At 37.6% G+C, this 12,025-nt stretch overlaps 1 protein-coding gene across 1 annotated transcript in view; it reads right to left on the bottom strand.

Moving 5' to 3' along the window:
• The window catches only part of MYO3A (myosin IIIA), a 266,360-nt gene that overhangs the window by 18,278 nt on the left and 236,057 nt on the right, over positions 1-12,025 (bottom strand). The window contains exon 32 of the mRNA XM_050804485.1: positions 500-606. Within this exon, the coding sequence (XP_050660442.1) occupies positions 500-606 (107 nt within the window). The remainder of the gene's footprint in view (positions 1-499; positions 607-12,025) is intronic.

Here is a 12,025-nt window from a genome sequence, read left to right as displayed (position 1 = left end):
TGATCTGAGAGATATGGATAATACGTTCAGGGATATTTCCAGGATTAGCTATCACAGTGGATGTGAACGAGCCTTATTCTAGGCCTGGAATTTGAAAGATGCTTAATAAATGCCTGTTTCTCCCCTTCTTTCGTTTTCTTCTAGTTTCACCAAAACCCACCCATTTACACCAGGGCCCCTCTCTAGAGAGCTCCTGCTATGATGGGTTTCTCTTTCTGAGTTGATATTTTCATATCAGTTCATATTAATGGACTAGCAGAGAAAGTTTCAAGGAGGATGTGGTAGGTACTACTATGGGAGAGGCTGGAATGTGAGGAAGAAGGGCTGGAAGAGATCAAAGTGCCCAGATCCCCAGCCAGCGAGGGGACTGAAGAGGAGACTAAGGCCTCTCTTTCCTGCCAGGCCTTCCTTTGTGCCTGGCCTAATCTAGCCACAGTTTTCACACTGGCCATTAGTAGATGTGATGGCTCCCATCTGATAGTAAGAGTGAGCCACTTACATGTAGTAGATAATAGTATGTGGAGTCTTCAGGGTTATTTAATGTTTTGGGTTTCCGGGGTCGTCTTGGGGGTCTCAATATTTTTGGCTCCTCTCCTTTAGAGATACCTATAAGAAAGGTGATCATAAACAAGTATTCAATTACAAAGACTATTATCAAGTGATGTTTTCCTTTTGGGATAAATAAGAAATTATATACCTATGACTGAGGCTAAGGCTGGAGAAAAAGGAAATACTTTTGCTGCACAACCAGCCCTTATCCTACTCCTTACCATGTGCTTTCCTCTGGTTGTCTGGTGGTCTAGGACTTTGAGAGCCAAGGGGAAGAAAACAAGAGGAAGGAAAAGAAAAACAATGCAGCTGGGTGCAGTGGCTCACGCCTGTATCCCAGCATTTTGGGAGGCCGAGGCGGGCAGATCACTTGAGGTCAGGAGTTCAAGACCAACCTGGCCAACATGATGAAAACCCATCTCTACTAAAAATACAAAAAAATTAGTCAGGCGTGGTGGCAGGCACGTGTAATCCCAGCTACTTGTGAGGCTGAGGCAGGAGAATTGCTTGAACCTGGGAGGCAGAGGTTGCAATGAGCCGAGACTGCACCACTGCACTCCAGCCTGGGTGACAAGAACAAAACTCTGTCAAAAAAAAAGAAAAGAGAGAGAGAGAAAGACGAAAGAAAGAAAGAGAAAGAAGAAAGAAAGAAAAGAAAAAAAAGAAAGGAAGGAAGGAAGGAAGAAAGAAAAAGAATAGTTTGGTCATGTGGAATTGAGTAGAGCAGTTCAGAGGATGGATGACGTCAGGGGTCAAAGCTACCAGAAAAACAATTTAGAAAGCAATGTTATGCTTACAGAACCTCTTCTGCCCCTTCCCTCCCCCGTGTGTCAGCCTCGCGTGGTGACCCATCTACCCAAGCACTGCATGATCTGCATTTTTAAGGACCGCCTCATATGTTATGGCTCCAAATGAAGAGACTGCTCATTTGCAGAGCTGACTCTTTCTCAAAAGCCTAATCTGTTCTTTCTCCAAAATTTAGGACCTCAAACCAGTAGCATTTTTAGATTTGACATTAAAAGAGTGACAAAGGAAGAATAAATTTTGTCATCTTTTCCTACTCTTTCTGTTAATACAGCCAAGATCTCAAACCTGGAACAACACTGTCAGAGCTTCTGGTGATCTGTACACTTTGATGTTCATGTTCATTACAAGTGGCTTTATATTTACAGAGCTAATAGACCTCACTAAATATTTCTATTTTTTTCATGATTCTTGACAACTCCATCCACAGACTCTGTTTGTGCAAGAATGTCTGCTCAACAGATAGATCAGGATAGAAGTGTGAGTTGGGTGTGGTACTTATTGGAAAGCTTCATTCAATACACCTGAACATATATTTCTAGGTAGGACTTTAAAAGCAGTAATAGCTCATTCTTGCATACAGTAAACGGGCAGTGATGATTCCTAATCCCCAGATGTTGAAATACACAGAGAAACAGAGCTGCCCCAAACTATACTAATCAAATAGAAGAATATTTATATTTATTATATGTAAACAACTGTGACTGGCAAGTGTCTTCAACCAATGGTGAAAGACTCATAGATGTCTAACTTTCTAGTTCCCTGACCAGCCCACTAGGTGAAGATACTGATCACAGCAGCATTCATATTCTAACATTATCCAGCTCATTCATTCCAAAAGGTATGAGAAATTTCTGGGTGACAAAGGGGATCAGCTAATCGGGGGTACTTCATAGAGGTGTAGTGCATGGAACAATGCTCCTCAGAGAAACCTCAGCAATCATACATTGCTGTCCTTTTATGAATAAAACAAAAAGAGATATTTGTCAATGCAACCATGTTATTACAGATTAGTAATAGACAAAGCATTTGTCTGACCCATCCCTAGAGGTTCATCTCCCAATCTCTCCCTTCCTCAAGGAATAGATGGAGGAGGTGGAAAGAGTCCAAATATCTGAGTCATTTCTGGATCCATCTTAGACTGTCACAGGCACGAGGAAAGATGGTAAGGCCTGAATTCTTGCCACCACCATAAATAGTGGTCTTTTATTTTTTCCTTCTCATTATCCTCTCTCCCAGTGCTGATTATTAAATAGATTCTATTGGCTCTTGCAAAGGTTTATCATTTCAAAATGCATTTGTCATATCCATTTATATTACTCATTTGAATCTGAATGGCAAGATACATACAAATATGGTATAAGTTATTAGATATTCTTAATATTTTTAGAAACATGAATGTGGTGTGTGACTAAAGTTTAACTTGGCTTTAATATTATTTAAAATCTGAATTGAAATATCAGAACATTATTATCATAATACAAATTAATTAAAATGAAGATGGCCAAGAAGCTGAATAATTGCCAAGAGAGTGAAAACAAAAAAAAGGTTCTGGGAATAAAGGCATTATTGATCTTGTGTTCATTTCATCATCAAATGTTCCCCCATTCAATCTGATTTCTCTATTGAAAATGCTTTCTATTAGGTTGTTGCAAAGGGAATTGCGTTTTTTGCCATTAAAAGTAATGACAAATTAAAAGTAATGGCAAAAACCGCAATTCCCTTTGCAACAACCTAATAGATGGTGAAGGGTCCTTTTCACCAACAAATCCAAAGGTCCTTTATCTGTCCCTGTTGTCTCTGACCCTTCTTCATTAAGCATTATTAAACACCCCTCGTCTTCATGACTCAGGATAAAGTTTCTGAAGGCAGGTGCCTTATCTTATTTTTCTTTGTATTCCCAGTACTTATAAAAAATACTTGACACACAGTAAGTGCTTAATATAAGTTTGCTAGATGACTAAGTGATCTTCCCCTTGCCTCATGGATTGAATCATCCTTTCCTCAGGTCCTGGCAATTTCCGGTGTTCCTAATGCACACCTCAGGTCTGACCCTCCCATCCCACAGGAGCTCCTGCCCTAATTTCTTACTCCTTACTGAATACTTCTCTCTCAGACTCAAATGAACCTGCAGTCATCATTCTTCTCCATCTAAGATTCTATACACTACAACCTCAATGGCAGCATTATTCCTGCTTCCCAGGTTGAAAACATGGATATCACCTTTGCCGTGTGTCTCTTCTTCATTTCCTACAGACAAGCAATCATTAATTTCTGTCCATTGTTTTGACACATCCTTTGAAATATCTAATATTCATCCACCACTTAGTTTCATTTGCCATTGCAATCACTCTGGATGAAACGACTCATTTAATAACTGTGGTAGAGTCTTACTATGGTTTCTATGCTTTATCTCACAAATGGAAACCATATTTTTCTTTCTTTTTCTTTTTTCTTTTTTTTTTTGAGATGGAGTCTTGCTCTGTCTCCCAGGCTGGAGTGCAATGGCACAATCTTGGCTCACTGCAACCTCTGCCTCCCTGGTTCAAGTGATTCTCCTGCCTCAGCCTCCCGCGGAGCTGGGACTACAGGTGCTTGCCACCGCGCCCAGCTAATTTTTGTATTTTTAATAGGGATGGGGTTTCGGCATGTTGGCAAGCCTGGTCTCGAACTCCTGACCTCAGATCATCTGCTCGCCTCAGCCTCCCAAAGTGTTGGGATTACAGGCGTGAGCCACCACACCTGGCCCAGATTTTCCTTTCTTAAATACCACTTTAATTGTGAAATTTCAAGTTTCAAAAATTTATGATGATGCCTCTTTTCCCTTCTTCATCAAGTTTAAACTTCTGACTCCAGGTTATTTACAATCTTAGGAATTTCAATTTTATCTCCCATTTCCCCCCAAATGAACTTTCTCCTCTTGTCAGTCCAGTTGTCTCACTGAAACCCTGATAGACAATGTTTATAGCTGTAACTTTGCTTTTTCTCACCTTCTCATAGGAAAGCTTTTCATAGACTTACTGAAATCTTAAGCTTGTTCAATGTCCACCTTCAATCCTATCTCTTTAATGAAGTTTTCACTGACTCCCCAGTGATCTCTCTCTCATTGAGCATAAATGGTACTTGCTAGATGCACAAGCCATTTTAAACCTGGTACAGGCTGAATTGTGTCACCTCAAAATTCACATGTTGAAATCTTAACCTCCAATACCTCAGAATGTGACTGTGTTTGGAGATAGGGTCTTTAGCAAGGTAAATAAGTTAAAATGATGTCATTAAAGTGGGTCCCAATCTAATGTGACTGCTGTCCTTAAAAGAACAGGAGATTAAGACAGACACACACAAATAAAAGACCATGAGAAGATGACCATCTAAAGGCAAGGAAAAAGGCCTCAGAGGAAAACGACCTTGTTGACACCTTGATTTTGAACTTCTAGCCTCCAGAACTGTGGGAAAGTAAGTTTCTGCTGTTTAAGTCACTCAGTCTATGGTACTTTGTTATGGCAGCCCTGGAAAACTAATATAGAACCTAATCCCATATGTCTTGCTGCTTACTATTTTTTGCTGTGATTTTTTTTTTTTTAAATAGTGGAACCAGAAGTCTCTAGATGGTGGGGATCATGACTTAGGTTTTGATGTCCTTGTGTCATTTCATTGGTGATCTACATGTGGTAGTGTTTGGAGATGCAAAGATTGTGATTTCATTTCAGCTTAGAGATGTAGTGCTAAGTGAATAGTAAATATTAATATACTTCTGTGAACTGGATCACCATTCTCATCACATATAAAAATAAATTTCTGATGCTTTAAAGATTAATATAAATAAAAGAAATAATAAAGCTCTTGGAAGAAAATCAGGGATAATTCATGAGCAATCTAGGGGCATGAATGTTTTAATCAAAATTCAGAAATCATAAAAATATAGACATATTTGCCTATTAAATATAGGCAAAAACTTTTATTTGGCAACAAAGTCAAAAGACACATGATAGACTTGGAAGGCTATATTTGCAACACAGATATAAAGGGTTCATATTTTTAATATGCAAAGAGTGCTAACAAATGACTACCAAAAATATAGACCAACAGAAAAGTGAGCAAAAGATTTAAGTAGAAAATTCAAGATGCGCAAATCCAAAAAGCAAATAAGCATGGGAAGGCACCTGAATTTACTAGCAGATAAGAGAATATAAATTAAAATTAGATATGATTTTACTCCAGACACATTAGCAAAGATTAAAAAGAAGGATATCACTGATGGACAGGAGGTCAGGACAAGTATATGCTCCCAAATTGTTGAAGGACATGTCAATTTCTAGAGCCTTTTATGAAAGCAATCTATTAAAACCAAAAACATCTTGCAACTCAATAACTTCATCACTGGGGATTTATCCCAGTGTACAGGTACATTTTCAAAGATATTTACTGTAACATTTTTCATCGTAGCAAAAAATGGAAACAAAGAGAATATCTAACAATAGGGAAAAGGTTATATAATTATTGTGATTCACAAATACAGGATTATGCAGCCATTAAAAAGAATAAATTACAGCTATACTAGTTGATGTGCAGGGATTCCTGCAAAGGTATTGAGAAAAGCAAGTTGCTTAAGTGTTTATATTATGATCATACTATGATCCTATTTATATAAAACAATGATGAAAATCTGTTATGTATATATACCTACATGTATGCACATCTGCAAAAAATATGAAAAAATGCATGTTCTATAATAAGAGTTCCCTTGGTTGGGAGTGAGTAATGTGGGTTGAGAAGGGGGAACACAGGGGAGGAAACAGGAAAAAAAAAAGAGAAAAAGAAAACAAAACACTACATTAAATAATAATCCTGGAATGGGCTGTGTGCAGTGGCTCACACCTGTAATCCCAGCACTCTGAGAGGCCAAGGCGGGTGGATTACCTGAGGTCAGGAGTTCGAGACAAGCCTGGCCAACATGGTGAAACCCCATCTCTACTAAAAATACAAAAATTACAGGGCATGGTGGCACACGCCTGTAATCCCAGCTACTAGGGAGGCTGAGGCAGGAGGATCACTTGAACCCAGGGGGCAGAGGTTGCAGTGAGCTGAGACTGTGCCACTGCACTCCAGTCTGGGCACCAGAGCAAGACTCCATCTCAAAAACAAACAAACAACAACAGAAAAGAATCCTGGAGTGTATGGTATGGTAGCATTGATGCAAAATTATAAATATGCATGTTGGTGTGTGTATATTATGGAGATTTAAAAATCAAAATGCATTGAATTTTCAGAATTTCTGAAAATCTAATCTGCGTTAGTGTTAGCTTCTTGACATTTTTTTCTTCACCAGGATAATCTAAAGCCAGAGGGCTGACTAGTCTTAAGGGGTGTCTCACTTAAGATATTGCAATGCAAGGTGGCCAGCCAGTAAATGAAAATTATGATGAATGTATTGTATTCAACAGACTATGATTGCTCCGCTTAAATTCCTTCAGACTATTTTTTTAAAGAGCAAACTTCCATGAGCTTATCAGCATACAAATATTTCAGAGAGGCATACATTTATTTGGCCTCTAATGGATTTGTGAATTTTTGTTCCTTTGGGATAATATAAACACTCTCTACTAACGTCATCCTAACCCCTTAATTACAAAAGTGACATAAACATTTATAATCACAAATTATCAGCAGCATATCAATGTGGGCACTAGCATAATAAGGTTTGTGGCTGTTTTGTGGGTTGTGCGTGGTAAATATCAGCTTGTAAATGTTATTGCTGTATTAAATAGCCAGATGGTAAGATATTTATTTATATTGCAGTTGTGGTAATAATGTCATTAAGTGTTTTGGTTTATCAGAAATGCACTTTTTTTGGATAATGAATCACCTAACATCTCCACTTTTTTGCATTCAGAAGAAAGAAGATAGATTTAAAACTCATTGCCAGGGAAAACTGATTTAGAAAATTAAATTTCAGCATTATTCTCATTTTAATGATAATTACACTGTTTTACTTAAGTATACATGCAGAGTATAATTTGCAGAAGTATCACATATTTAAATCAAATATTAGCAGAACAGAAATGCACTTGTTACTGTAATTTTTTCTTTAATAAATCAATTTTTCAGTTTTTGTAAATTTCCATTTCCTCCTAAGAGTCTATGACCTTCAAGCAATAGAGTGACCTATGGGAAATCTTAGGAGAGGAATTTTCGTTGCTGCATGTTAAAGGCAGACTCATTCTAGTCATGGTTGCAACCTACCTTCTGGAAGCTGCTGTTTCCACTAGTCACCTTACCTGCCCTTGGCCAGGCTGGCTGTTTTGGCAATGGTTCTAGACTGAAAGAGAGCTGCACACAGTTCTGAGCCTGTGGACAGGACAGTTCCAAAGGAGTCCTGTCTGCCTTGCACTGCCTCCCTCCTTTAGCACCTACGGACATGTTCAATTCTCTCTCTCTCTCTCTCTTTATTAAGAGATGGGGTATTGTTATGTTGCCCAGGCTGGTCTCGAAATCCTGGGCTCTAACCCTCTCACCTCAGCCTCCTGAGTAGCTGGGATTACAGGCCTGAGTCATCGTACCCTTAATTCTCATGCTTGCCCTGGATTTGACCTCTTGCATCTACTCTGGGATAGCTCTGTTCTCTTGAGTTTACTCGAGGTGAAAAGTTAAGGGTAGATGCTTGTCCTGCTCTGAGTGCCCTTAGAACTTAGGGGATACGTTACTGTTTAGGGGATCTGACTCGCAGTCTTCTCTGACCTTCTCAAGAGGCAACTGCCAGCTCCCAGCCCCATTTTGAACTGCACAACTACTCCTGTGGCTCTTCTTTTCCTGCCAACTGAATGCCGATGCCCTAGGGCCAGCTTCCACCTCTACCTATCCTATAGGTCATGGGCTTATAGCTACTGGCCCCTCTCTGATTTGGGTACTTTGAACTAATACCCAGATCCTTGAAAGCGAAACTTAGTTTGCTAACAATAGTGGTAGGTTCAGGTAAGGTGCTGCCCCAGCCTGCCCCATATGTCTCTCCTAGTTGTGGCAGGAGAAGCAGGAGGATAGAGCAGCCTGTGTGGGGGGTGAGACCCACAGATACACCCTCTGGACTGTCTCTTGTCTCTTGCACATTATCGCTACATCTCGGCGGTCTACTTCTATCATTTTCCTCGGGCTGTCATGTCGCATGGATTACAGTCCTCAGAAGCCATTTTGTTTTGTTCTAGTCCAAAGAGTTAGATTACACACACATGCCCGGTCATCTCGCTTATATATGAGCAGTCATCAAAACGGGGCGCCACAACAGAAGCACATGCAAATGCACATGGTGATACCAGCGGTGCCTTGAGAGTGAGGACTTTGTTGGGGAGAGTGAGCTGTTATGTGGAACACTGTGAGCGTGTCTGACTGCCCACCAACTATGGATACAGACAGACAACCAAAATACATGTTTATTTGCTTGGAGAATAAGGAAAACTCAGAGGTGGCATCTAATTACATTTTGGCTATTTTTCAAAATGATGTGGGTATTCATTTATTTAAAATGTTTAGATATATAGCCTGAGGTGAAAACAGAATAATTTTTCCCAGAGAGCCAAACTTTAAAAAATTATTTATTGACTGTTCATAGTTATTTTCTTAGATTGGCCTTTTAAAAACACAGAATTGAAGAACATTCTCTGACTTTAAACACACAACATTGGCTTTTTTCTTTCCCTCTGCTCATACTTCATAACACATAGATAAAAGGGTTTGTGGTTCCTATCAAGATGAGCTGAAACATACCAGTATTTTAGAAAAGCACTCATTCTTTATTAGAGCACATCTAATTACAAGCTGGCTGGAGGAGTATCAAATAAGCTTTCAGTGGCTTGAGACAGCATGGCAACAAAGGTGACAGATCTGGAGATGACACTCTAGTCTTACCACACGTGGCTGTGGAAGTTCTCTATCAGGTTGCAGTAATATTATTCAGATTCTTAATTTTATATAGAAGTGAAGTTAGCGAGGGATGGAGAGTATCCGCTCTACTGGAGATGACCATCTTGTTCTCACTAACTAGACTCAACTCTTCTAGAACCCTCGACTTAGGGGATCTTGTTGTTAATGAACCACCTCACGTATGTGAAGATTAAGCTGACTTATTTACAGTATTATAATTCCAATTCTGCAAATATTTTATTCAGTGGTTAGATTAGCTAGCAGTTTGCCAAGGCTATTCTTTGAAAAATGAATTTAAAGGGCTGTTAATACTCCATATGTGAATAGCGTCATTACTTATTAATCATTCTCCTATTGTTCAATTTTTTTCTTACCATATACACAATTTTTTTTCAGCTCTGATTATTTACTTAGGCTATGTTCTCATAAGTGAGTTTACTGGGTCAGTGATATAAACTAATTCAGTGGGGTTTTTTTTTTTTTTTGACATATTGCCAAGTCACTTTTCAAAATGTTGATGCTGCCAACTTACCATATGCTTGGGAATAATTGCATTAGCACTTTGTCATTACTGTTAAAATATTTTTTCATACTTGTAATTTTGATGAGTAAAGAATAGTAACTTGTTTTACTTTTTATTTTTTTTACTCCTAGAGCGGTCATATATATGCTTATTTTCCATCTGCATTTCTTCTTTTGCAAATAAATTGATGGCTTGTGCCATTTTTCCATTCAGAGTGCTATTTTTTCTGAATGATTTATAAAGAGCTCTTTCTACATTTAACAGTTTAACTCTTTTTACATTTGTTCCAAATATTCTGTCTTCAGCTCTTTAACTTTTAATGATGCTTTGGAATCTCTAGAAGGTTTTAACATTCATGTAATCCAAATCCATCACAGTTTTTCTTTGTAATTCCTTTTATTACTTCTTATGCTTTGTCCTTTTCTAAGCAGAGATTGTGAAATGCTCAATTCATAGCATCCAGCTTCATTTGGTTTGTTTATTTCTTTCATTTAAATGATCAATGCATCTGGAAAATATCTGGGCATTCAGCAGAAGATAAGAATATTTTATTTCCTCATCCCAAATCAGAGACATTTTAAGCATTATCCATCCATTTCTTTTTTGTTCATATGTATCTTTTTGTAAATGATGGGTTTTTATAAATACTCAGGCCAATTTTAGGGCTATTCTGTTTCATTAATCTGTGATTGATTTTTGTAAAGCAGACATATGATTTTAATTATTATAGCATTATTCATTTTACTATCTAATAAGTAAGTCCTCATTTATAGTTATTCTTTTTTTCTCTGAAATTTACAAATGATCCCTAGGGATATTTTCTTAAGTTCCAAAGAAAATCTGATAGAGATTTTGAATGCAATATTTTTAAACCTAGAAAGTAATTTTAGAACAGTCATGTTTACAGTATCTTACCTTTCAATTCAGAAACACCATGTATCATTCCATTATGCATCTTTTCTTTTTTGTCTCTTTGTGGTTTGGTTGCTAGCTTTATTTCAAGGTATTGATTTTCTTTTTGCTATTATTTCCAATGGGCTCTTTTTCTATTAGAAATTTTTATAGGAAAGAATATCTATCTATATAACTATACATCCTTACTGAATTCTATTGCTAGCATCAATCATTGCATTTTTAATGTTGTCTGGTAATATTCCTACAATCCCATCTTTTCCCTTTTGATAGTTACGCTTTTTGAAAAAGCTTCTCTTTGTTGTCTTATTGCATTAACTGGAAATTTCCCAATAACATAAAAATGTGGTGTTACTAGTATCTTTATCTTCATCCTCCTTTTTAATGAAACTGCTTCCAGTGTTTTATAGTTAATTATGAGGTAGATGATTGAATTAAGAAATGTATTCTTCATATTGTTAAAGATATCCTTCTGCTTTTAGTTTAGTAAGAGTTTTACATTTCATCAGTATTGAATGTTGGATTTTACTGAAAACTGTTTCAACATTTATCAAGATAGTTTTTTTTAAATCTATTGATATGTTATATTAATGTATATTATGTGGACAGTCTTTTAATGTGCTGTTGCATTCCATTAGCTAGTATTAAATACTATACTTAAGAGTTTTACCTCTAAATTAATAATTGAGGCCAGGTGTGGTGGCTCACACTTGTAATCCCAGCACTTTGGGAGGCTGAGGCAGGCAGATCACCTGAGGTCAGGAGTTTGAGACCAGCCTGGCCAACATGTTGAAACCCCATCTCTACTAAAACTACAAAAAAGTAACTGGGTGTGGTGCCACACGTTTGTAGTCCCAGCTACTCAGGAGGCTGAGGCATGAGAATTGCTTGAACCCAGGAGGCAGAGGTGGCAGTGAGCCAAGGTCGTGCCACTGCACTCCAACCTGAGTGACAGAGTGAGACTCTGTCTCAAAAATTAATTAATTATTGAGATTGAACAATAGCTTTTAAAAATGTTGTTAGACTTTTGTTCTAGGATAGATGAACATCGTAAAATAGGTAACTTTGTATATTTTTCTTTTTTTCTCAAACAAATCACATACAGTGAGATTCATCTGTTCCATGAATGTTTGAATGTGTTTGCATAAAATACTATGAGTTCTTGGAACCTTTGTTGGCAGTAATTCTTTGAACAGTCACATCATCATACAGTAAATCCTCACTTGACAATGTTGATGGATTCTTAGAAACTGCAACTTTAAGCGAAATGACCAATTTTACCATAGACTGATATAAACAAGAGTTAACTTCTTATGGTATATT

This window comes from Macaca thibetana, chromosome 9 (genome assembly GCF_024542745.1).
Source record: "Macaca thibetana thibetana isolate TM-01 chromosome 9, ASM2454274v1, whole genome shotgun sequence".
Taxonomy (NCBI): domain Eukaryota; kingdom Metazoa; phylum Chordata; class Mammalia; order Primates; family Cercopithecidae; genus Macaca; species Macaca thibetana.
Note: the sequence above shows the minus strand (reverse complement) of the source record. Positions and strands in the feature narration are given on the sequence as shown.